Source organism: Misgurnus anguillicaudatus, chromosome 17 (assembly GCF_027580225.2).
Source record: "Misgurnus anguillicaudatus chromosome 17, ASM2758022v2, whole genome shotgun sequence".
NCBI classification, from domain to species: Eukaryota; Metazoa; Chordata; class Actinopteri; order Cypriniformes; family Cobitidae; genus Misgurnus; species Misgurnus anguillicaudatus.
The window spans coordinates 27,271,133-27,298,804 of NC_073353.2; the positions used below are offsets into that span (position 1 = coordinate 27,271,133).

The 27,672-nt window shown below is 37.7% G+C and overlaps 1 protein-coding gene across 11 annotated transcripts in view; it reads right to left on the bottom strand.

Moving 5' to 3' along the window:
* caska (calcium/calmodulin-dependent serine protein kinase a) overlaps positions 1-27,672 on the bottom strand; it is a 197,827-nt gene that overhangs the window by 1,304 nt on the left and 168,851 nt on the right. For 4 of the 11 annotated variants that reach the window (XM_055216501.2, XM_055216502.2, XM_055216500.2 and 1 more), the window contains 15 exons: positions 27,518-27,595; positions 23,281-23,361; positions 19,231-19,419; positions 18,888-18,966; positions 18,382-18,467; positions 17,945-18,013; positions 17,137-17,205; positions 14,396-14,431; positions 13,444-13,482; positions 12,703-12,899; positions 12,349-12,464; positions 4,371-4,451; positions 4,194-4,274; positions 3,908-4,110; positions 3,203-3,286 (listed from right to left, as the gene is read on the bottom strand). In XM_055216501.2, the coding sequence (XP_055072476.1) occupies positions 3,203-3,286; positions 3,908-4,110; positions 4,194-4,274; positions 4,371-4,451; positions 12,349-12,464; positions 12,703-12,899; positions 13,444-13,482; positions 14,396-14,431; positions 17,137-17,205; positions 17,945-18,013; positions 18,382-18,467; positions 18,888-18,966; positions 19,231-19,419; positions 23,281-23,361; positions 27,518-27,595 (1,488 nt within the window). The remainder of the gene's footprint in view (positions 1-3,202; positions 3,287-3,907; positions 4,111-4,193; positions 4,275-4,370; positions 4,452-12,348; positions 12,465-12,702; positions 12,900-13,443; positions 13,483-14,395; positions 14,432-17,136; positions 17,206-17,944; positions 18,014-18,381; positions 18,468-18,887; positions 18,967-19,230; positions 19,420-23,280; positions 23,362-27,517; positions 27,596-27,672) is intronic. The other 7 variants (XM_055216505.2, XM_055216504.2, XM_055216506.2 and 4 more) reach the window with 3 other exon arrangements.

The window sequence follows — 27,672 nt, forward strand, 5'->3', positions numbered from 1 at the left end:
AGATCACATATCATATGGGTAAATCATACATTACATAAGCTTTCCATTAATGTATAGTTTGTTAGGATAGGACAATATTTGGCGAGACAAAACTATTTAAAAAATCTGTAATCTGAGGGTGGAAAAAAATGAAATATCGAGAAAATCGCATTTAAAGACCACATAGCACAGTCATATGGGTCAATTTTTTGAAACTGAGATTTATACATCATCTGAACGCTATACAAAAATAAGCTTTCCATTGATGTATAGTTTGTTAGGATAGGACCATATTTGGCCGAGACACAACTATTTGAAAATCTGGAATCTGAGGATGAAAAAAAAAGAAATATTGAGAAAATCGCCTTTAAAGACCACATAAGGGGTGATTCACATATCGCATCTTTTGCGCACTCAAGTTTGTTATTTTATATGTAGGCGCGCAGTATGCACGCTCATAATGGAAGCGACGCGGTCACGGCACACACACGGTGCGACATGCACGCTTTTTCCAGGCGCGTTCGCACCGCATCGAGTTAATACAAAAATTCAACTTCTCAGAATGCCGCAAGCGCACCGCAGGTCATGTGACAAAAAGGCCTTTCATTTTCCATGCGGTTTAGGCGCGACATGTGAACGGCCCCTAACACAGTCATATTGGTCAATTTTTTGAAATTGAGATTTATACATCATCTAAACAGTGGATAAATAAGCTTTATATTGATTTATTTGTTAGGATAGGACAATATTTGGCCAATATACAACTACTTATATATCCAAGGTTGCAAAATATATTGGATTTTTTTTTTTATATATTTACGGTAGGAAATATACAAAAAACTCCATGGAGCATGACCTTTGCTTAATATACTAATGCCTTTTTGGCATTAAAAAAACATCAATTTTGACCCATACAATATTGTTGACTATTGCTACAAATTAAGAGTTTGGTTCCAAAATGCGATAAACGCCATTTAAAAAAAAAATTTAACCACCAAAATCAGTATTGTATCAGGTCAGTATTAAAAAGTAAATTCTTAATTTTACGCAAAATCCGTTATCCGCCGTGTTATTCTGTCATCTTTTCTCTCTTTTTCCCAAAACGTGATAAACGCCGTTCAAAAAAAATTAGTTACCACCAAAATCAGTATTGTATCAGGTCGGTATTAAAAAGTAAATTCTTAATTTTATGCAACATCCGTTATCCGCGGTGTTATTCTGTCATCTTTTTTCCCAAAACGCGATAAATGTCAGTTCTCCTTCTCTACAGAATGCAATAAATCCGCTTAAAGGAATAGTCTACTCATTTTCAATATTAAAATATGTTATAACCTTAACTTAGAACTGTTGATACATCCCTCTATCATCTGTGTGCGTGCACGTAAGCGCTGGAGCGCTTATAGGAACTATATTTTATGGCGTAATAGCACTTTTGGGAGTACTTCAACTTGGCGCAGTAACACCCTCCCGCTCCCATTATGAGAGTGAGAAGGGGAGCGGACTTTTCAGGAGAGTCGAAGTACTCCCAAAAGTGCTATTACGCCATAAAATATAGTTCCTCTTTTAAATCCACTTAGAAAAGCGCTACGTTTTATTTTGTACCACCAAACTTGCTCGTATAACTACTCGTCTTAAATAGGAAAAACGTTGATGTGTTTGGTCACTTCTAACTTTATCTCTAAATGGTACCATTGAATGAATGGGGCTAAGCTAAATGCTATCGAAGCGTCGCAGCGCGCTCCAGCGCTTACGTGCACGCACACAGATGATAGAGGGATGTATCAACAATTCTTAGTTAAGGTAATAACATATTTTAATATTGAAAATGAGTAGACTATTCCTTTAACAAATCCCAGCGCATCATTCCATGCATTGTAAACAACAATGGCGGCGCGTTGAATACATATGGAATCCTAGGTTCTCCTCATCTACTTTGTACTTCGTGATCAACAAACAAAACAAACAAAATAAATAATACCTTTGTTGGAATGGATAAACCTGTGGTGGTTTTCTGTAGCGGAAAGAAATGTAAGCCACTCGGGTAACGGAAAAATGCCAGCTTGTTCTCACACAACAGTTTCTGTCACATTAATCCCAGGGGATCTTATGAAAATATTTCCATTCTTTTACTCAAAGTAAGTAGCTTTTACTCGAGCAGGACCAAAACATTTACAGCTAATTGCTGTCAGAAAAAGTTCAGCGACGACGTCCCAAAGAAACACAGCAGCAATGACAGTGTTCTTAAAATGACGACAGTGTTTTGATCAATGCCATTAATGTTAATTTTTTTAATCACTGTATACCACTAGTCAACTAAATGAATATAACATGGCAAAGATGAATGCACATTTATATATTGATTCAATAGATTTATTGCATTTTGCGGAATTTTTTTTTTAATAATAAATCTTTGAAAATCAAATTATAGATTTGAATTTATAATGTTTTTATAACCTAAAGATGCTATGTGAAAGTTGGTAACAGAAAATAGGGGTTTTCATCTTGTCACTTTCTTGGTATAGAAACACATTTTTACCAAAATTAGTCAAAATGGATTTATTGCGTTTTGAAACCAAACTCTTCAAATACACCCACGTGACTTATGACTCGGTTTGTGGTCCAGGGTCAAATATTTAAATGATCATCAATTTAGTTACTTCTAATATTCACACTGAATATTTTAATATTCATTCCATGTTACTAAGACTTCCATGTTACTTGCTGTTTAGGGCCCATGTGATTAAATCTGATCCTAAATTAAGAAAATACATAAATCTAATCCATTCTGCTTTATCATGATATTCACACATGCATTTATGCATAAATATGTGTGTCCACGGTTAGTGAATGAGACCAAATGTATGCCATTCAGGGAGTTATAAAGAAGCTATACATTTTTTTACTTATAAAGCTCATGAACACAGAGGAACTTTTTTGGGGGTAAATCTTCAGTGGGCACTAGTACTAAACAGACTTCCTGTTATACTCACAGGCAGCTTCCTGCACCATCTGGGAAGCTGAGTGCGGTGTAAGGAAGGTAGAAAAAATCAAAACATGAGCCGAAACAAAAGATGCATGCAAAAGGAAACAGATGAGAGTGAGCTGAATGAAAGAAAGTCAAGCAGTCAGAGGTGGTTAATCTGCACATGCCACAAGCAGGTTTAATGTTATCGAGTGTCCGATCTGTGTGGGTGTGAAATGTTTGGCTGTTGTGCGATCTAACCTCATTCATGCCGGGAGTGATGGTTGGCGCAGCGATGAAAACCACATAGGGAGCAAATTCAGCTGTCCGTAAAACCTTCAGTGCCTGCAAATAATCAAGATCAATACTCAATTCAACAATGATCCACAGCCAACATTTTATAGACATACAATGCAAAAGTCTTAGGCCACCATGCCACAATTAGATTTGCTGTTTTTGCAATGCTATATATATAATGTAGACTGATGTGTCAAGTTTTTAGGTTAAACTCCCCTTTTACTTGAGCAATAGCAGGAAACTGCAGGATTTCTTAAACTTAAATAAAAATTAAATCCTAATTTCTAATTTAAAAAAAAAATTGTCTTTTTACTTCATTCTGCTCAAAAACGCTCAAGATGTGTTTAGTGTCAAGAGAGGTCACACTAAACACCGACGATGCCTTAAGAAGACATTTAGTCATGAAAATTAATTTCTTTTTTTATTTGTACATATTTCCTGTATTTTCTGTTTGTATCTTAATAAAATAGATTGAAAAATAAATATGGATGGACATTAAAACTTCTAAAACAACAAGTCTGGTGGTGATGGCCCAAGACTTTTGCACAGTACTGTACATCCTAAAATGACAAAACAAGCAATTATTTTTTAAGTTACAGTTAAAGGTGCTGAATACACCGTAAATAACTCATGAATAAAGGTTGATGGCGGATAATATATAAGATTCACCTGTGGCTCTACGTCCAGTATGGCTACGAGTCCCTGCTCGTGGATCTTGCGTATCGTCTCCAACCGCGTACCGTACATTGCGTCCTCGTGGCTGCCATACTCCAGGTATTCGTTGTTAGAGATGTCTTGCATCATTTGGTCGTGAGTTACAAAGAAATAATTCTTGCCGTTCTCTTCATCTTTCTTTGGAGGTCTGGTCGTGTCTGTTTTGAACACATTAGTATTTGTTTACAGCATGCAAACATGTAGACAGTACCTTTTAAAAAAAAAAAAATGAGTTTCTTACGTGGAATGGGATAAGCGAATCTGTCTGGGTGTTTGGTGATGAGTGTGTTTTTGATGTGTCTTCTGCCAACACCGTGGGCACCTGCCAGATGTCAAAACAACACAGCAATGTAGGTACCATACGCTTATACACTAACAGATGTGAGCTGCCGAAATAAACCCAGATCTACATACACACCTAGTAGCACTAATGTTTTCCTCTTGAAGACTGCCAACTTCACTACTTCTTCATACGTGACCAGATCTAGTTGATCGAACACTGAAAATTAAAGCAGAAAGTGTTATTTCGATAAATAAATTTTTAAAACTGTATGTCGTTATTTGGATAAGATAATATACATGGATGTAATGCGTCAGTGCTTTTGTTTGGGCAGAGAAACACTGCGTGTGTTTTGACTGTGCTGATTTGATATTGCTGCCGAGTGATATTCAATCTCAACTGCACCAATGAAGCATCAGGTATCCATGTTGCCGTCACTACATTTCTGCATTTGGCAGATGCTTTTGTCCAAAGCGACTTATTGTGCATTCAAGGCATACATTTGATCAGTACAGCTGTTTGTATGTAATCCCTGTAAATCAAATCCACAACCTTTGCTTTGTTAATGCATTGCTCTTACAGAAGCAGACTAAATAACTAGACTGAATTATCAGTGTTGTTGTGAAACCTTGAACAGATTGTTTCTTTCAGTGATGCTGTTGTATAATAAGCAAGACTGGCTTCAGTGTGCATGCGGGGGTGTGTTTGTACTGTACAGTAGATGTAACGTGAGCCATGTGTGTCACGTTCATGTGAAATTTCTTTCTGAATAGATGCCTCAATAATTCATGTTCCCTTTTAGTGTGACCTTGACTATGCAGATCTGTACAATACTGTATGTGAATGATGCTTTATAGAAGTTTCATGTCATGCTGTGTATTAGGGAACACTACGGGGTGAAGAGAAGACATAAAAAAACATTAATACCACACAAACATTTAAAGGCACAAAATGTAATGTTCGCCACTAGTGGTCACGAAACAATAACTAAGGTGTAGCTTGATGACGATGTGAAGGAGAGTGGGACGATCTTCACCTTTGATGTATCATTTTCATGGATGATGTAATGACATAAATATTTTTAACAGTTACCTTATAACATAAGCCAGAGTGGTGTGCTACATGCTCCAAATACTACTAATGCATGCGGTGCTTTGCAGATCAATCTGCACATTACATCAAAGTATTGCTAATGCAAAGTTCGGCTTTCGTAATCACTCACACAATACTTTAAAGGTGCAGTGTGTAAAATTTAGTGCCATCAAGTGGTGAGGTGGCAAATTGCAACCAACGGCTCAGTCCACTGCTCATCCCTCGCTTTTGAAACACATAGAGAAGCTACGGTAGCCGCCACCGGACAAACATGTCATTGTCGGAGACAACTTAGTACAAAAAAATTGTCCGTTAAGGGCTTCTGTAACAAAATGGCTGCACAAAATGGCGACTTCCATGTTAGGGGACCCTCGGTGTATGTAGATAAAAAAGGTCTCGTTCTAAGGTAATAAAAACATAACGTTTCATTATGGAAGGTCTTTATACACCCCTGATAATATGGTTTTGTATATTATTTTGCATTTCTGTCAAGAGATACTTCTAACAATTACACACTGCACCTTTAAAGCTAGCTTCTGGATATTGTAATCCAAAATCTTACATATTGTGCCTTTAAAGACACTTTCCCCAACGTAAAAGCAGAAAATTTGTTCTGTGTTGACCTTGTGACAACCCCTCCCAGAATGTTTTCAATGTCACCCTTAAAAACACCCAAATCAACTCATCAACCACCTTTCTTTAATGGCTTGCTTGACTTCATGTGGTGCTGCAGAGAACGATCATTGTGTGACATCACAGTACCGCAAAAGTGATTTGAAGGCATCTGCTTGCATGGTGCACGTGCCGATTGGCACCACTGAAGTCTAACAAGTATATATTTGTTGGTGTCTCCCTAATTAACACCATAGACTGTGAAAAAAGATGGACGTAGTGTCCGTGACGTCACCCATAGGTTTCTGTAGATCGTTTTTGAAACTTAAAGTAGGCGGTGCCTGCCGTAACCATCTTGGCAGCGCGTCACCACGCATCACTGCATATATCTGAAAATGGGTAAAAAGGTGTGACGTGGGTGAAACGGAGGTAACTAGTTCCTGAAACCACGCCCGCCTAGCTCGAATCTAGTGACAGCAGTGGCTGTTCAACCGTCACTCAAGTGGCCACGCCCTTAATTATGCAGAACTTTAAGGGTTAATATAATTTAAACGGAGGAGTTACAAAAAAATCACCCCCCCTCACAGTTTTCATGAAGGGCAAAATTAGCTATACAGACCAAAAACTATTTTTGTTCCAGGCTGTAAACATATTATTTACTACTGTAAAGTTAGGCATTTTAACATGGAGTTCTATAGGAATTGACTCCCTTTTGGAGCCTGCCTCTAGCGGCCAGTCGATGAATCGCAGTTTAAATCACATCTGTATTGGCTTCATCAGAGAGATCGGAAGGTTGCCCCTCGATTAACACCTGATGAGTTAATTCCAGTGTTTTATATACGGAGATATCTAAAACATTCTGGGTGAGGGTGGAGCCAGAACTGAAATTAAGAAACACACAGCTTTACTATAAGCAAGTCTAATAAAATGATCACAGTGAAAATGCTAAACAGATAAACCAAGCACAAAGACTTCACGCCACACAGTTACTTACATGCAAAGAGGCCATTGGTAGATAGACAGCATGTAAAATGGACAGGAAAGGGGGCATTGAGTTATGGCACAATGAACAGAACATTATTAAACAAATACAACAACAAGCACAATCAAAGCTTAAATGCCAGAAGCACAGAGATATGATCGAGATCGTCCAGTGATGGTTGCTCTGGATGGAGATTGTTTGATACATGCCTCAGCAATGCACTCGCATATGAAGGCTAATTAACATGAATGCTGCAATGTAAGACAGACTAGTATGTTATGTTCTTGTGATAATCTGGTGAGAATTATTTGTGGTTACAGAAAACGTTTTATCACAATACAGACAAACAAACAATTGAGTGAATTATTCTTTAAACTTTATACTTATTGTTGGGATTGCACACAAAAACATCACTGTAAAACATCTAGGTGGTTAGTGGTTTGTTCAAAGTCTCAACCCTAAACTTTAGTATTGAGTAAGAACTGTATGTGCAATAGTATAAGCACTTTTAGTTTGATCAAAAGGAAGTGAATGAAATTATAATTATATAATTTTTTTTATCATTTTTGTAGGACCTTAATATCCGCTTGTTAAAGGGACACTCCAATTTTTTGCAAAATATGCTCATTTTCTCTCCTAGAGTTAAACATTCGATCTCTACCTTTTTGGAATCCATCCAGCCGATCTCCGGGTCTGGCGCCACCACTTTAGCATATCTTAGCATAATCCATTGAATCTGATTAGACCATTAGGCATTGCGCTAAAAATAATTAAAGAGTTTTGATATTTTTCCTATTTAAAACTTGACTCTTCTGGGGCCGGTTGCATAAACATAGCCGTGACATTAAGACTGCGTCTTAAGAATGATTCTGACTAACTAGCAATTCGTTAGGGCTAATCAGTCTTATTATTTGGATTTAAATTAGACCAATCTACCTTTCTATGTAACATACTTAAAACAGTTATGATCAGTCTTGAAGAAAAAAATTCATGACTAACTTTAAAGACTAGTCTTAAAGTTTTATGCAACCGGCCACTGTAGTTACATCGTGTACTAAGACCGACGGAAAACCAAAAGCTATGATCCTCTAGGCAGATATGGCTAGGAACTAGCAACTAGGCGCAAAAATAGGCAGCAGCTGAAAACAGTCCCTTTAGTTACTTTCAACGCCAGGGGACCACCTTCGGGCACTGCGTCCCTCCTGCAGCAATGTTACAGCAGCAAAGTCCTTGATTATTACACCAGAATGAGAGTATAGTCCCCAGCCACATCTGCCCAGAAAATCACAACCCCTAATTCTCCATAACGATGTAACTACAGAAGAGTCAAGTTTTAAATAGGAAAATATCGAAACTCTTCGCCCATTTCTTAGAGCGATGCCAATGGTCCAATCAGATTCAATGGATTATGCCAAGCCATGCTCAAAGTGGCAGAGCCAGACCCAAAGATCAGCCGAATGGCCTCGAAAATGGCAAAAATCAAAATGTTTAACGCTGGAAAATGAGCACATTGTCAAAAAAGTGTCCCTTTAAATAATATTTAACTTTCATAATAAAATCCTGATAATTTATTCACCTCCATGTCACCCAAGTTGTTCATGTCTTTCTTTGTTCAGTCGAGAATATATATTTTTTTTAGTTAAACATTCCAGGATTTTTCTCAATCTAATAGACTTTATTGGACCTTAACAGTTTACACTTCAATTGCAGTTTAAAAACGCAGCCTCAAAGGTCTTTTAAACAATCCCAAACTATGCATAAGGGAGTAAAAAATATGCACATTTAAACCACAACCTCCCGTCCTGCACTAGCTGTGCGATGCGCCAGCGCGACCCCACGCACCGCATTATCACGGCGAAAGGTCACGCATGACATGTGCGAAACTACCGCTACGGTGTTTAAAATTGTGGAGAAAGAGGACCGTTCCGACGTTGTATGTGGAATCAAACTAATTAATGTCTTTGTGTCAGTTTATTGTTTAAAATGGTCTGCAAGTGTGCATTTCACATATGTAACACGTGACCTTTCGACGTGATTACGCAACACGTGATGTCGTGCCAGCGCCTCACACGTCCAGTGCAAGACGAGAAGTTGTGGTCCAAAATTGCATCTTTTTCTTTTTGCTAGATAAGACCCTTATGCCTCGTTTGGGATCATTTAGAGCCATTTGAAGCCGCATTGAAACTGCAATTTTAAACTGCACTGAAACTGTTTGGGTCCAATTAAAATGAGAAAAATCCTGGGATGTTTTCCAACAAAACTTAATTTCTTCTCGACTGAACAAAAAAAGCCACAAACAACTTGGATGACATGCGAGCGAGCAAACTAGAATACCATTTCTGGGTCCAATCTTCCACTCGTTCATATAAAACAAACTAAAATCTCAACAGCCGTTTATGAGCGCTATTTATTCATATCACACATTTCAGATATATTTTTAGAAACTTGTGAAGTACAGTACATGCTCCAAGCTCACAATGTCCCAGACAACAATATAAAAGATTCATTACTTTCTGGCCATCAGGGATTTTTCAATAAAGGTTAGCATCTTGAACACGATTAGTATTGTTTGTTTTTTTGCTTAAGGCATCTAAATGGAGCATTTAGACTCAGAAGTTGTGGCATGTGATGTCAGACTTAACAAGCGGATTGGAAAATCCCTAACCACACGATTCCCATTTTCTCTCTTCAACTGATTTTTCTGGTGCTCAGGTGGAAAAGCCCTTGTCGTACCCCATTATCAAAACTGTTTAACACAATTAAAAAAGACTTGAGGAATTTGTGATAAGACCTGTAAGAATAGTCCTGTATTCTGGTTCTCTGGCAGACTGAGCTCAAATCAGACTTACTAAAGTGGGGCATTGGGCTTAGGAGGGATTACAGGTATGTCTGATCTCACCCAGTCGCTACTGGATGAGGGGCTTTGGTCACAGCAGTCCATGTGATAATGTAAGTGATTGGATTTTGAGTTCAGTTAACACTGAACTATGTACACAAACAATGATGTGAATGCTAAGGCATAATTTTGCAAGTACATGTACGTGATTCTGTTATAAATACTTATAGGCGATTCGCGTGATTTTTGAAAAAGACTTTAGAAAATAAAGTCAGGCCGACTACCAAAACACACTTGTAACCAATCAGCAGTAAGGGGCGTGGCTACTAACCGACATTGTTGCCTGGGTTGCGTATGTGTGGGGCGGGTCTATCAAAAGAAGGTCCAGATTCGATTGGGGTAGGGGCGTGTTTGTTTAGGTGACTTCAAATATCAACATTGGCTTTCAGAAATCATGCACCCCGCCTTTAATATGCGTTTTTGCATTATTGAGACAGCACCCCCAAATGTCTATGCCACTAAACTGAACTTACAGTTTACATTCAGGAAACTAGCTAGTTGGTTAGTTTGATGGCAGTTTAACAAACGTCGACTATCAAACATTTAAATCAATACCTAATACATGCACTTTATTTACGATAATTCACAGCAATGACCGCTGCACTGCACAGCACAGCACCGCAAACATGTGAACCATTTTGTTGCTGTTCACTATCGGTCAGGGACTATTTTTTCCAGTGGAAGGAAGGTTTTAGTGATTTTACTTCACAAAAGTTGCTTTGCTATGCGCAACACTCATATGATTGTGTTAAGTTTCACGTCGTGCCTAAAAACACATTTCAACCATGACTTATTTCATGACACAGCAGCGCAGTCTGCCATACCCTATTGCTTACTTCTGATACAGATTTGAAATGCAATAACGTGTGAAATTGAGGTTGTCAAGTTTAAAGGGTTTGTGTGAACTTTACTTCTGGCTTTATGATTGGAGGATACATTACTGTGTCTACAGCCTAAACTAATTCATCCATCGATCAGCTCATTATTAAACTATTTAACACCATCTTGACAAGCAAAAATGATGGAACCATATAACATTTTGCGTGCCCTGACCTTGAACTAACAATGTTAGCTGGTATTACATCTTACATAAGATGTTAAGCTATGCAAAAACGTGCCTGTGACAAGATTACATAACTTCTGTCATTAAATACAGAGGCTGTAATATTGCTGAACACTGTAATGTATTTTACAGTGACATAAGAGCCACTCCGTAGACACACTATCCGTTTTTCTCTTTCTCCTGGCCGTCTACCAGTGGCTCTTGATACCTGAGCTTAAAAAGCCATAAACTCCTAAGGGACAACATGGGTGTCTCATTTGCAGTTCCCATGTGAACACACAAACACACAAAAACACGCAGGTGCATAAGCAGGTGTGTTCATCAGCCAGGCAAATGTGATAATAAGCCAGGTTTCCAACGCGTCTGGCTTTAATGAGACTCTTGGGTGCTTCAACTAAAATGTAAGACTCTATTAAAGACAGTGGGGTCAGGAAAAGCAGGCAGATTCACATACACAGCTCCTTGGTTATGAGTTGACACAGGTCAACCTGCTATTTGTGGATGTGCTGCAGTCAGGACTTTGGGTTATTTGAGCCAGACAGTACAGGGCCCTATTACCTGCCTTCATACTGAGAGACTCCCAAACTACTGATACAGAACAACTGTATGATTGATTTAATGGAGACGTCTTCCTTATGATTTTCCACCTGGATTGAGTTTGCAAAAGTAACAAAAGAATAGACTATATAGCATTTGGTTGTTTAATGTTTGGAAAATGGATGTAAAAGAATGAGATAGCAATGTTAGCATTGTTGATTGAAGGAAATATTAACAGTTAAGACATTTTTTATACTGCAAATGTGTCCCAAACCATGTAACGCAGGGACTTTGACCAAAAGAGGCATTGCACTTGCTTATATAAGTCTCTTCTTTGTGTACATCCACCTTGATGCTGCCATATGACATCATACATGTAGGTAATGTTATTAAAGGGTAAGTTCATTTTAAAATGAAAATTCTGTCATCATTTACTCATCCTCATGTTGTTCTAAACCTGTATGAATTTCTTTTTTCTGATGAACACAAAAGAAGATATTTTGAGAAATGATGGCAGAAAGTGACCATTGACTTCCATAGTAGGAAAAAAAGATTTTGGAAGTATTGTGATAAAAGATGAAGAAAATATTTTGATAAATGATGGTAAGCACACAGTTGACGGTACCCATTATATTCCATAATTTTTTTTTATTCCTACTATGGAAGTCTATGCTGCTGTGTGTTTACCATAATTTCTCAAAATATCTTCTTTTGTGTTCATACATGTTTAGAACAACATGAGGACGAGTAAATAATGACAGAATTGTCATTTTAAAATGAACTATACCTTTAAGGTAATGCTGCTAATGCATCTTCAAAGCATAAACTCCCTTAAATAGCACTTTAAAGATTACTCTTACCAAGTTTAAAGAAAGACCAAGTATGTACGTATTCACCGAGATGAAAAATACAGAAATCTCATTGGAAACTCTACCTGCGTTGTGCTTTGCTAGGTATTTGTCTTTGTATTGCTTTTTTTTCTTGCCAAACCAAGTACAGCTGGCCTGCTGTTCTTGCTTGGTTTTCTCCATGGCTATACAAGCCACCCGCCTAGAACACAATAAACAAAACACACAATAAGAGAAACATATGGTGAGTGTGCAGCATATCTGTTAGCTTTCAACCAGTTCCAAAGTCTGATGTCAACGGATGACCTCGACACAATGCTTTGATGATGCTACATTAAAGGCACCTTGATGTGTACCTTCTTCCCTTCTATCCTCAATCTCTGGCTCAATGATACAAATGATTGACATGTTGAATACAAGAGATTATTCCGAATACTCACCACTCCTGGAGTTCAGGTGAAGGAATCAATCCTGCCGTGCCATTCTTGGTGTTTTCCAGCTTGCCTTGCCACCAGTTATGGTCATCCTTGTTGATAATCTGGATGATGTCACCCACTCTGAAGCGAATTCCTGCCTCTTTACAGGGGATGAGGTCATCCCTCACAGGGTCATATTCGAACTGTGCCCGCACGTAGATCTGAGAGAAGACATGGTCAGAATTAAAGGAACAACTGGAGATTAGGTTTTAGTTGTGATGAAAGGCATGCTCAACTGAAGCAGCATGGTGTGAAAACTAAGCATGTGGCTTTAGTTAGTGATAAAGAGATGAAAGTTTGTTAGAATCTGCTAGTGGTGGGCAACGATTAATCACGATTAATCGCATACAAAATAAAAGTGAGATTTCTGCATAATATATGAGTGTGTGCTCATATATTTACATGTTTACACACACACACACTGCAAAAACTCTTATTTTGTATACGATTAATCGCGATTAATCGTTGCCCACCACAGTGCAGTGGGAACCCTGGTTACAGATTTTGGGTACTGCAGTCTGAGGGTATTGTGGTGTGTTACACTCACACACTGGATTATCTACTACAAGCTGCCTATGATTAAAAATGGTTCTGATCTTAACCTTATATTTTAAAGATTCATAGCAATGATATAATTGTTTTTGGACTTATGTGGCTACACAACAATTTAGAGCGGTGTATTGGGCTCATTTTTTAAAATCTTACCTTGACGGAAAATTTATCCTTGATTGGAGGTCCGGAAATCTAGGGCATGAGAGTATTACAAACATCATGCAATATCAGGATACTGTGGGGGCATTATTATACTGTGAATAGGGGTTGGTGGGATGAAGAATGCAGCTACGAAAGCCAACAATCTAGGAAAGCTATGTTTGATAACAGGGACAAAACATGGGGAAGATGTCAGTCACATTGCTGTATTAGTATCGCTTGTAAACAAGTGACTCAGACTAGCCAACTCAGATGGGCATGTGCTGGCAACTGGCGCCATCTGTTGACCACCTGTCTCTCTTAAAACTTATCCTATAAGGAACCTGAAGCTTCAAGGTGAGTGCACGAGGACTACAGATTAGAACAAATTGTGCTGTTTTCTGTCAGCATTTGAGGTTTACGGGTAAATCTAGATGAGATGGGGGAGGATACACACACCACTCTGTATCCCAGAGACTGCAGAGGGGTTAAAGGGATAGTTCACGCCAAAATGTTGTCATCTTTTACTCAACTTAATGTTGTTCTTAACCTGTATAAGTTTCTTTATTCTGTTGAACACAAAATAAGATATTTTAATAAATGATAGCCACACAGTTTATGGTACCAATGGACTTCCATAGTAGGAAAAACAAATACTATAAAAGTCAACTGTGTGCTTACTTTCATTTACTGAAATATCTTCTTTTGTGTTCAACAGAATAAAGAAATGCAGGTTTAGATTAACATGAAGGTGAGTAAAAGATGACAAAATTTTATCAATTATTTGACAAACGCAATGATTGTGTAGTCAGGCAGCCAGAAAGTATAGTGTTAAAAACTCTCTCACTCATTCATTAATTCATCTCACTATTTTTACACACACAGATGCATAAAAGCGAGACACAGGAGTGTATGTTACCAAGCGGTGGGTACAGTATGGAAAGCACAAGGTGTTATTGATATTTACCTGTCGTCCTTTTGGCTGGATGGTTAACGGCAAATCCTGTAAAGCAAAATCCAGCAGTGAAAGACAGATTGACTGCTTATACAGAAAATACAAACGATGACTCATTGAAAACCATAACAATACAAATTCGACAGAACGAAACACAAAATCAAGAAGATACTGAACACCAAAATTAGACATATTGTGTGTGTGTTATAAAAAAGGCCTGTTGGGAATAAATTTCAGAACAGCAACACACAAGAAAGCAAGAAGCAAGCAAGCTTCAGCATCACACTTCATTCAAACATGTTCAAACACTAATGAGGTGGAGATCAGCCCTCCAACTGTGAAGAATACCAATGAGCTTTAACTTGTTACATATTGGGTGGGCGATTAGCAAAAATTTATTAGTATTCCCTAAAATTTGATCGATAATGATATCACAAGAAAATATCACAGAGAAAACAAAAGTAACTGGATGAAACTTAAAAAGAAATAATCTGCACAAATAATACGCTTCTATTTACATAAGTATCTGCTGTAATCTTTTTAACGTTTGTCTAACAATTGGTTTCTCAAAGTGATTGTAACATTCATTCCTTACTATGCGGTGCCTGTGTTATAAACAAACATATTAATCTATATATCGGATGACAATTTTAATTTCAATGAGTGTATCGCCCACCCCAGTGTGAGTTCTAATAAATTTTGTTAGGAGCACACATGCAAAGTCTGGTTTAGTCCATCTTTTCTATGGAGTCAATACAGTGTCGTATATGTTTGCAAAAAATAAAATATTGCAAAACAAAATAAAGTTTTTCAAAACAAAAATGAATTATTGAGCAAAAAAAATTTTTTTTGGAATTAAAAAAATGTATAATCGCAAAAGAAAAGTAAAGCACCGAGGCAAAAAATGCACTATTGCAAAGAAAAAATTAATTTCACAAATATAAATAAAGCAGAGCAAAAATAAAAATATAAATGAAAGCAAAAATCAATGACTGCTGTAAAAGAAGATATACTCTGCGATGCAACAATGATTTCGCAAATAAAATTAATTAATTTGCAACTTGCTATAATTCTGTTTCAATCAACTGTGTGTTTTTGCGATGCTGTTTTCCATTTGCGCTTCAATTTTCTTTGCGCTTCACTTTGCGCTTTACTGTTTTGGCATCTGGGCGGAGTCAACGGATTGGTGGCGTGAAATAATTGTATAAATAAATCAAACGTATAGTCCACTGCGACTTGTGTTATTTCGTCTGACTGACGCATTTTTGATTGGTGCGACTTATACTCCGATGCGACTTAGTCTGGATTTCCACCGACTGCGGAACGGCTGTGGATCCGCTGGGTGTCAATCGGTTTCCATTCAAGTGAATGTATGTTTTTCCACTGACTGCGTTCCGAATCCATCACAGCTCCGGCCATCCGCAGCCCTCCGGAACAAATACGCAGAGCTTCTATTTTTGACGGATGGCGGACATCTCCGCAGGGCGGAGCTAGGACTATATTGCGTGATCATACCTGAATTTGCAAGATCTCATGTCATGATCTGGGCTGGTCCAGCAAAACGTCATAATTTAACATCATAATGGGCGGAGACAGAACTAGATATCGCGCGATCATCACGTGAATTTGCGAGACCTTGGCGGACGGCGGAGTTCGGAGCCGTAACGCAGCGGAGCTGATCTGCAGCCGCTCCGCAGTTGGTGGAAATCCAGCATTATCGTCCGGAAAATATGGTAAATGTGTATTTACACGTTTATTCAAGTTAAAGAAGTTAGAGACTAATTAATGCGGTGAATTTATTAGCAGTACACACTTGCATTAGGCAAGATTAAGTAGAAATACTTCTGTACTTTTACTATGATAAAGCCAGGGTTTTTTTAGCATTTGTATAACTGTAGTTTCATTACAAAAATGATGGTTAAACTGTAGTTTAAGGATTAAAACGATTGAAACAATTGATTGAAACGCAGAATTAAAGAAAATGAATTAATTGGTCTGCGAAATTATTGTTGTATTGCAGAGCGAATCCTCTCCTACAGCAGTCATTGATTTTTGCATTCATTTATATTTAAATTTTTGCTCTGCTTTATTTATTTTTGTGAAATTAAATTTTCCTTTGCAATATTATATTTTTTCTCTCAATGCTTTACTTTTCTTTTGCGATTCTTCATTTTTTTGCTTGCAAAACATTATTTTTTTACTCAATACTTTAATAATATAATAATATTTTTAATAATATTTTTGCAAACATATACGACGCTGTATTGACCCCATAGACTTCTGCATGCCTCCATTGAGTGTGGTTTAATCATTGTGCACACTGACACTGGTACTGAATGACATAGACCTAAAAAAAGTCATCAGAAAGATAAGTAGAAGATCCCATTTCCACAGTATTGTGTGCCTGGGACTGTATGTACAGAAGCATTATTGACACTGACAGTCAGAGTGAGTGGAATATTGCGGCACAGAGCACACCAATTTGTGAACTGAGATAACGGAATCAAGAAAACTGCGTTCAATGGATGCTGAGCCACCATCTTGTTCGATCTTTTGTACTTGTATTTTCTAATAGGTTAATTTAGGAAACACTGAGACAACGAAACAAATAAAATTACTAAACAAAACTGGACACATAACATCTTGAGAAAATAAACAGAATGTGATTACAGGAACGAGGTAAAATAATCACAGACAACATTAGGAGATTTCTGGGGAGCGGGGCGTTATTTCAGGTAGCCTGGGGTCCTTACCAAGATAGAACTGTTAATGCTGGAATGGCCATTAGCAGGGGACTGTCTGGAGGTGGAGGGGGACTCTTTCTGTAATAAGATATAAAGGTCAGCGACACAGCAGTGAGACAGCAAAGCAAACCGGACACTAGTAAGCACTACTTTAAATTTCAGGGATATATCATCATGTGGGGAAAACTAAAAGATTTTAAATGGAAGTTAATCAATGATTATTGCCCAAGCATGTTAATGATACAGATGCTGAAGCTATCATGTTATGAACATCGGACTGCACTGCAGCTTCTTTCCAAAAGAGGGCGCCATTTTAGCACCAATTTCTGTATAAAGACCTTTCCAGATCACCACTGTATCTCTGTGAGATATACTGCATAGAGCAATGACTACATTGTAACCAAACGTGGCTGAGATGATAATCCTTATCATGGTTATGTTCAGGTGACAAAGGCGGCGAGAAATACATTGAAAAATGTGTTTTATAAGCAATATGGCAAAGAATCACAGACTGAATTGCTCTATAAACAGGCTGTGAAATTGTAATTTCTCATAAACTCTGCACTATTGAAGGTTTTCAGCTATGTGTTCCGGTATCTTGGTTGTAAAATTGGTGTGCAGAAGTGTCTGAGCTGGGCCTTTGGGTTCAGCACGATGGAGGTTTTTAAGAAGAAAAGCATTTCAACACGCAGCCACCAGGCAGGCAGTTAGTCACACAAGAGTCCACGCCAATCAAACCCCACCACGCATGGGCACGACAGGCCAGCACTGCAGAGACAAAGAGCAGAGGACAGTGAAGAGGCCACAGACGCGTTACCTCACAGGATGACTGCTGCGTCCGGTAACTTGGCACGATCTTAAAGGTGATACTGCCCCGCATTTCCCGCTGTGAATAAAATGAGAGTTCAACCAAGTTTAATATTCAAAGAAATTAAACATCTGTAGCTTTTAATTAGCTTTGAAGACATTTACAGTTGACAAAAGAGAAAATTTGTGATGCTCTGTAAAATGTAAACCACTGAAAAGCAAATAGATTTATGACTTGGACATTTAAAAAAAAAGGATAAGCACTATATAAAGTGTTTTTATATATAAATGTAAGATTTTCTTTATTCAAATAAAAAAATCCCAAACCATTAACTAAGAAACTAATACAGTTTCATGAAATAAAGCTCATGGCGTGTAAACACGAGGTTGAACAAAAGATAAAATAACTTTTATTTTTGGGTGAAATACCCCTTAATTTCCACTTACAAGCATCTTCTGAAGCTGCTCCACTGTTTGGTTTGCTACGCTTATACCATTGATCTCTCGGATCTCATCCCCAATATGCAAAGTTCCTGTTTAACACAAACATTACAAAGCATGCATCAATCCAAAACATTTTTACACCCTTCATGCATGTCATAATAAAATCACTGACAAATTCTAACTTGTTCACTTTTACTGCATGGGATCTGATTTAATATTAAGTTTAATGTTAATCATGACAACGTCACGGTTTTAAGTGTGTGCGCAATCTGCCTCTTCATGAGGTGACAAGTGTGAACTTCACACAGCCATGTGTACATACAGTGTACCTTACAAGAGACTGTTTGGCATGTGCAAAGGTTGCATTTCATTTGTATCATATGTACAAGGCATTTATGAATGTGGATGTTACTGAAGGTAGTAAAGAGTATGGTGAAATTTTGGCTCTTCAATGGCAAATCTGCTAGGCTAAAAATGTAAGTTTAAGATGGATGGTCTGGTGCATGTACCTTGTCTGTGGATCATTCCTCCATGCATTATTCTTGCCACGATACAATGGTTCAGGTCGTTCATTTTCAACGTGATGCCCTGAAACAATGACCAAAACTCATTTAAAGCTTTAACGGTGAGAAATAAGGAAGTTTAGATAATAAGAGTAACCGTTTGAGAGGTCTATCTACAACAAAATGTTTACATTGTTTATTAAAAAACATCCCCCTATTTTATTCTCTCTTCCTCTTTTAACATGTTATTCTCATATTCTCGGAATGAATTAGTCACTTTGTAAGTTGCTAAGCATTCAGGTTTGTGTATCTGTTTGCATCTGTGTACACATGAAGGCAGCATACATACCATGGGTTCATCTGTGTTCTTTTGGAACTGAACAAGGCGCACCCGTGTGACATTTTCTAGGTCCATCTCTCCGTTTGTGCTCTCGGGCGAGTCTCCGTTGAGGTATGGTGATGTGGGTGGTGGGGTGACCCTCAATGCATCGTCACTGTACACCTCATGTGCAACAACATCATGAGTCTGAAGTAAGGCCTGAGAGAGATCACACATAAAAAATGTGTAAGGAATATGTTGGAGACATTATTTGAAAATAATACACACTCATGGTGGTAATGCGGCACGACGCAAAGCGGAGTTACACCGCAGATGTGCATTGTTTTCAAATAATAATTATACCACGTTTACCACAGACATTGCTCTGGTTGTTATTTTAAGACTTTTGACAGGTCAGGTGTGCGGTTATCAAAAAATAATGCACACCCAAGGTCATGCCGTTAAACCCCAGGTGTGCATTGTTTTCAAATAATTCCAAGGAACGAAGTCAATTATTACGCTTATAGACGGTTTCAGCAGTAACAACATAAACAAGCGGCTGTCGCGGTACGCACGTAACTTCCGGTAAACTCCGCTAATAATAAATAACAACAAAGTACTTTAAACGTAGTTTATTTATATAACAAGCAAAAAAACAACACAGATTACCTAGGAAACCAAAACATTTGTTATTTTCGACGAGGCATTTGATCAAGAGATCAGTTTAGCAACTAGTCAGACCATTAAAAGAACGAAACCGGAAGTAAAGTTCGGATCCAGACGTGTATCACGTGTGTCCGAGGAAACCGTCTATACCACGCTTATCACAGACATTGCTCTGGTGGTTATTTTAAGACATTTGACAGGTCAGGTGTGAGTAGGGCTGTGTAAAAATATCGATACAGCTAACTATTGTGATAGTTAGCTGTATCGATAGTGTATCGATACTTTTGATCTCTACTATCAATATTTTAAAACACATCAAATTCCTCTGTGCGCGTCAAACGACCTCCTCTGCCGCTGCTGCCAATGTCTCAGAAGTTAGAGTGAGTGAGAAAATGACAAAAAAATTTAACATTTTAAAATTTAAAAACACCTGCAGCTTTCAAAGAGCTGCAGGTGTTCATCTCTATTTTTTTTTACATTTTTATATATATAAAAAAAGAAAAAGTACCGCAATGTATCGCAACATGCAAGGCATTGCATCGCGATACGTATCGTATCATGAGCCATGTACCGTGATAAGTATCGTATCGGGAGGCCCTTGCCAATACCCAGCCCTAGGTGTGAGGTTATCAAAAAATAATGCACACCTAAGGTTGTGCCGTTACACCACATGTGTGCATTGTTTTGAAATAATTCCAAGGAACGAAGTTAATTATTACGCTTATACCACGGTTACCACAGACATTGCTCTAGTCGTTATTTTAAGACATTTGACAGGTCAGGTGAGCAGTTATCAAAAACTAATGCACACCCAAGGTTTGCTGTTACACCGCAGGTGTGCATTAGTTTTTGATAACTGCTCACCTGACCTGTCAAATGTCTTAAAATAACGACTAGAGCAATGTCTGTGGTAACCGTGGTTTTTTTTTATAATTCCAAGGACGGGAGTCAATTATTTCACTTATACCATGGTTATCCCAGACATTGCTCTGGCGGTTATTTTAAGACATTTGACAGGTCAGGTGTGCAGTTTAAAAAAATAATGCACACCCAAGGTCGTGCCATTACACTGAAGGTGTGCATTGTTGTCAAATAATTCCAAGCACCGGAGCCATTTATTCTGCTCATATCACGGTTACCCCATAGACATTGCTCTGGTGGTTATTTAAGACATTTGACAGGTAAGGTGTGTGGTTATCGAAAAATAATGCACACCCAAGGTTGTGCCGTTAGACCAAAGGTGTGCATTGTTTTCAAATAATTTCAAAGACCAGAGTCTGCTTATACCACGGTTACAACAAAGACATTGCTCTGGTGTTATTTTAAAATATTTGACAGGTCAGGTGTGCGGTTATTGAAAATAATGCATACCCATGGAACTTCTCTCAACCAATCAGAATAAAGCATTAAACAGCCCCGTGGTATAATAAATAAATACACCCCCTCCAAAATATGGAAAGTGGTTTATGTCATTAATATTCAAGACAGGATTTTTGTATTTTTTTAACATAATAAAAATAAACTAGATTATTAGGTGACGTACTCCTCTGTAAAACTTTCTGTGACAATCAAAGAAAATTGTTGATGTGCTTCCAGACCAGCAATATGCCAAGATATTGTTATATGGTTCATTCTGTGATTTTTAGGTGGTTGCTACCTGGCCCCAAATCTCTATGATATTCTTGTTTGTAGATATGGCTCAGTTCCTGTAGTTAATTTATGACTCAACAAAAAATGAGTTATAACTCTCATATCACATATGTGCTACCGACATTTACTGTACAGCTTTTTGAGAGGAGGTGCGCTACTGCTTGTTTCATAGGGACTGGACATTTGCCGGAGGATGATAAAATGAAAAAAATCTCAGACTTTCATCGAAAGAGGGAACCATAGGAATGTAAATACAGAGATTTGGCGGTTTGGTTTTTTGGCACCCTAGTAACCACAAAGCAACACACATACAACTATCTAGTATTGGGTTTTAAAATCTAGTTTATGCTATTTTATGATTGTCTGCATTTTGAAAATGAAAACAAAAATAAGCATCGCATTGCTTTGTTTCTTTTCTCACTCGTTAATCTGACTGCGCTGTCTGTGAAAATTAATTCCAGTGTGTCTTGAGAACGTGAGAATGATGTCAAGGCCAAAGTCTTGCTTAAATTCATAGTTAGTACCTGATGGTGCCTTCCCCCCTCAATCTTGCGTTCTGGCTAGAGGGGCTACAGCTACAGTGAAATCTTGCGAGATGTTGGGTTCAAGGTTAAGTTTAGGGGTAAGATTACGATAAAACAGCGGTTCTGGCTAGTAGGTAGAATACAGTGTTGTGCAGTGACTAGCTACTGTAATAATATAACTTTCCCTGATAACTAGTAGTGTAACTAATTACTAAAAGAAAAGGGGGTACTGTATACGCATAAATCCAGTGAAATGTTGGATTTAGGGTAAGGATTGCGTGTAGGATTAGGAATAAAACAGCGATCATCCGGGGAGATTTCAAGGAATTTTGGCCGTAGCTGTATTCCTTCTAGCCACAACCACTCTCTTGTTATCGTAGGGAGTAGGTTAAGGTGACATCAGCACAGTAATGTTTTCTCATACCTGCGCTCAGTACCACCCCTTTCCACTGATAAACGTTCCTCTTCCTCTCTCAGTTCTGTAGTAAATTTCCCGTTCAGTAAAGGTAAACATTTTAAAAAGTCCCTAAATAATTCCCTTTTAAACCGGATCACTACAGAGACCATTTATATCAATTTCTCTCAGTTCCACTTAATTGATTTGCCATTTATACGCTTCGAAGAATTTAAACTTCTACATTTGAGCTTTCAATCTCAGCCACAATTTTCATATTTAGCACCCCACTGCATCTAACCACTGCTTTAAAATCAACATCAAACTATGCTTTAAAAAATCTTTTTTTATGGTTATCTTTGCTGATAAGTGAAAACATCTTATCTCCGGTGAAAAGAAGGAGGCCACAAGATACATATTTAAATAATTTTGTTTCACTTATAATGGCTGTAACAGAAAGTGCAGGTCTGCTAACAGAAAGTGTAGAAATCTTTTATCAACAAAATCCTTTCCTCCCTAAAGGAGACTCTTTCACAAACATTCAATGCAGAGCATAGGGCAAACCCCTTATCTGGCCCATGAGGTTGTTTGCTCCTCTGATAAGGGCATAGGAACAATGATCCAAATGCACAAGTCTTTAATCAGTGGAGTACCTCATTGATTATAGCATTGGGTTACACAAAAACACTTTGGCTCTTCACATCATCAACACTAAGTTAAAACACTTAACCTAAAATAAGGTATTTAAAATAGGTTATCAATCGTATCAATTCATATCTCTGGCTATAATTGTGTACAGTATATGATGCTAACAGTTTTAAGTGAGGACCACTGTGCTGTACTCACCATAAAATGGGGTTGGGTTAGTATCCGTCTTAGTTCTTTAGCATCTATATTCTCAGGGTAGCAAGAAATCTCCTCCAATACCTGCAGACAGACAAAATCGTCACACCTTTCCTTATGCTCCCATGTACTTGTAAAACCAAAGTTATACTTCAACAGCAAATAATATGTATTCATATGCCATAGGCTTTTCTTAAAACACACTTCAACTTTAAGTTGGACTGCTGAGGACTTATAGATCATATATCAGAACAGACCCACAAAGATTTCTGGTATGACCCTTAGACCGCTTGTGACCAATCAGCACTCTTGTTTGGAATCATTTGCCCCCTTTCATTGGTGGAGTGAGTGTGGGTGGGAAGGAGGAGGTGATCTGGCACGGTACTGCAAATATGTCATAACTCCCTGCTGAGTCTTTTGAAACCACATTAATCATCTTTAATCAGCTCCAATCAACGGTTAGAGGCACCTTAACATTAGTCAATCAAAATCATTATGTTTAAAACATTTACACCACAAAACATTTCACAAAGGTCTGCGTGAACCTGAAATATAATACAAAATTGGTTTAGTGATTCGAAATCAATTCAACAATTGGGAAAATGTTTGCAGCGTGCATATTTCTGATGTTTCAAAGACATCCTCCAGAGGTCATAGAGACCCACACAGGAGAGTTTTATAACATTTACAATTGTACCCCTTTTGAACAGCAGCTTAGTGTTAAAGGTTGAGTTTTAGAGGGAAATGTAGAGGTGATGGGTTAGTTTCCGCATCACTGGCTCTGTGAAATACCAAGAGGATTATCTTTAAGCATTTCGCCACCGGCAGCGATCACAAGCGAGAGGCCAGGGAAAGTTACTTCTTAATCACAGGCATGGCTTTATGATTTTTATAGGAGAACTGCTATGGGGGGGCCATCAAAGTAAAGTTTGAGTACAGAACTACATCAACAGTTTGTCTCTTCTCAAATTTATCTTGGAGCAATGATTATCAGTCATCCAAAAGTGGGACACAGGTCTGCTTTGAAGTAGGGGTGGGTTGATATTACTTTTCCATACCGATCCGATTTTGGTGCCTGAATTCCGAGTGTCGGCCGATCTCGATCCGATCCTAGTATTTTTCTTGTTTGTGTGTCTTGTGTGTGTATGACACATTTAAATCACAGCTACTCCAGTGCATTAACTCCGTGAGCACAACACCATTTAGTTTTTGTGACCTTAAAGGTATAGCGGAAGATTTTCCAGAATTTTAGAAAAGAATCGTCCTCTCCACTTAAAAAAAATGAAATTGCGCAGTCTGCACAGTTCATGACTTGTGCCAGGGCTAGCATTGCTAATCATAGCTTACATCAACTTTTACTAGCAGTGATTTTAAATGGATTTCTCCAAATAGCATGCCAAACCTGTCGAGTAGAAACTTCGCAACTGAGGTATCAGTGGGAAGCCCAACCTGTGCTTTTAGCGCATGCCAGCGTGTGAAATATTCTCCCAAAAACACTCTGGTCTTGTTTCTTTCTTCAGAGGCCTTTCTCTTCTTGTCATACAATTCGTAGACACTTTTTCTCTTGCAACCCTCAGACATTTTGAAAAAACACGGTAAGAACGCGAGCTTCAATGAATGGCTGAAACCGTAGCTCACCACATATATACACCTGAAAGTGCGCATGCACAGAAAGCGAACCTAGGGACGAGCATGTACGACAGGCTAAGGTAAACATATCACCAGAATGATTGACAACTAGGATGACTAATAGTCTTAATGATCCACCCGGAAAAAGAAAATCCTCCGCTATACCTTTTAATATCTTTATATGCATTTGTTTTTCGCATAAAGCTGTTGAATATTAGGAGACTAAGACTTTGTAAATAGTGTATTAAAACGTTTATGGTGCTTTTATGGTCTGACTTTTCTATACAACAAGAAATGCACATTATCGCAGTTGGATCAACCCCGTTAGTCCGATATACCCGATCCAGCAAAAAAGGTCCAGATCGGCCCGAAACCCAAACCCAAGTATTGGAGCATCCCACCCCTACTTTGAAGGGTTAATGGACAGTAGGAAAAAAATGCTTCATGCATTTCATAAAATTCAACAAAATGACTCAAATTATTCAATAAGAGAAAATGAATGTCAGGATTGTGAGAGACAGTTCTCCTCCAAAAAACAGTCAACACATTTTAAGTACATGGAGGATGTCATGCACAGTAAATTGGGTCATTTTGATTTATTGTCTTTAAAATATTTTACAAGTGGTAATGAAAAATACTGAATACATGTACTGCAATGTCCGTAAGGCCTGCATGGTTAGTTTTTAGTTACTCTAAGTGTACTTTAAATTGATTTAGTTCTTCATTTAGTTATGTTTAAGTAAAACTGAACATGGTGTTAAGAGAAAGTTAACAGAAACGCTTGCATAACTAAATTAAGCAAATGAATATTATAAGTAACAAATTTGGGCAGTTTCCCATACAGGGCTTAAGTCTAGTTCAAGACTAAAATGCTTGTTTAAGCCGTCTTAACTAAAAACACCTTGCAATGACTTAAAATATATAATATTAATCTATATTAATCAATGCCATTGTTCTATCTTCAGATGCACACCAGTAATGTTATTTGTAAGGTATGTTTGTAAAAACTACTTAAATGTCCTAGTATAACTACTGAAAGGCTTGGTTTTAGCTTAATCTAAACCCTGTCTGGGAAACCTTCCCATTATGTGTTGATTTTAAAGGAACAGTATGTAAGAAATGTATATCAATTAATCATAAATTGGCCCTGACATGTCACTAGACATTAAGAAATTATTTTCATTTCAAATACTTATATTACTGACAACAGTGGTCTGGCCAGGATATTGTCATTTAAAAAGTTGAGTTGCAGCCCTCAACTGATGTTTATGTTGTCATGTTGTGTATTGGCCACCAGTTGTGTGATTGCAGTACCAGCTTTAGCCACAAGTTTTGTGACTGCAATACCAGTTTTGGCCACAATCCTACATACTGTTCCTTTAGGTTTGTGCTTTGGCAAATAACAAGTATGATGCTTAAGCCAACAGTGACACAATCCACAGATACTGTACAGTCATACATACACATATTAAACACAGTATTAATCATCTCACAAGCTAAATGTATGTTCACTATCTAAACTAAAATGTAAACATTACATCAGTCTCTCTATCCTATCCATGAGAAGTACTGCTAGGATATCTTTAGAAACCTTGTGCCATTCAATAGAGTATAAAGCTGCTCTGTCCAACTCCACACAGTCATGATTGTGTTGTATTATATGTTTTCTAGTCGACTGGATGAATAAAGTCAAACAAACACATTCACTTGTTAATCTGGATTTCTATTTGCAGTTGTTAATGTAGAAAGAATGGGCATGTGTTCATAAAAGCAATAGACCACATGGGATCTGTAAATGTCACATAAACTTAACTCTGAGCTGAACAAGCACCAGCTACAAAATAAACCTCTGTGTAAGACTTTCTGTTAGACTATATAATAACAAAATCACATCGCTGCCACAGTGTTTTACTGAACAATACCTATAAACATTAAGGGTCAAGCAAAAATCATCCATAGGAACTAAATGACCAGAAATATATCTCAATATCTTAAATGAAAATTATGAATAACTGATTCAATTATTTATTAGAAAAACAAGCTTTTCTGTTTTGTTTCCTCTGCGCAATTTAAAAAATGTAGCAGTTTCTTGAAGGTGACGGTGACATGCAGAAGTTAAAAGTTCAAGACAGAAAATCTTGTAAGCAAACCAGCAAATATGTGGTCTCCAAAAGTAGTGTGCAAGTATTGCAATGAGTCATTTCAGGACATCCTGATGCACACCAGTATATTAAGCTGCAGAAACACAAGCTAAGATGATGCTTGCACAAAATGTGTTGCATAAAGAGAATACATGCACAAATACAAGTCTATATAAAATATTGCATAACATACATGTACATTGTGACAGTAATATGTCATGTCAGCCAATTTCAATATTATTCTGTTCAGGCCAAATCCAAATGTAACCCTCAAGTGCATTAATATACTGTCTTAATGAAGATATTAAAAAGTGACAGCTAACTGTGAATGAAAAACAGGCATGAGTAGGATGCTTAGGATTAGTTGAGGTTAGGTTTAACTGTATTCTAGTTAAAAACCTCAATGAAGGTAATTGAAACTTGTTGGGAGCACTCTTTATAAGAAGGTGTGACTTTGGTTCAGTACTCACCTCTTTGGCTCTCTGAACTGCATCACTGGAAGGATTCCTGATTTGTGGTGAGGATTTAGTGTTGATCTTGTCGTATAGCTAAAAGGGAAAATTAGAATTTGATTTTTAATTTTAAACTCAGCACAGCTGGATAAACACTGGATATATTTCCAACA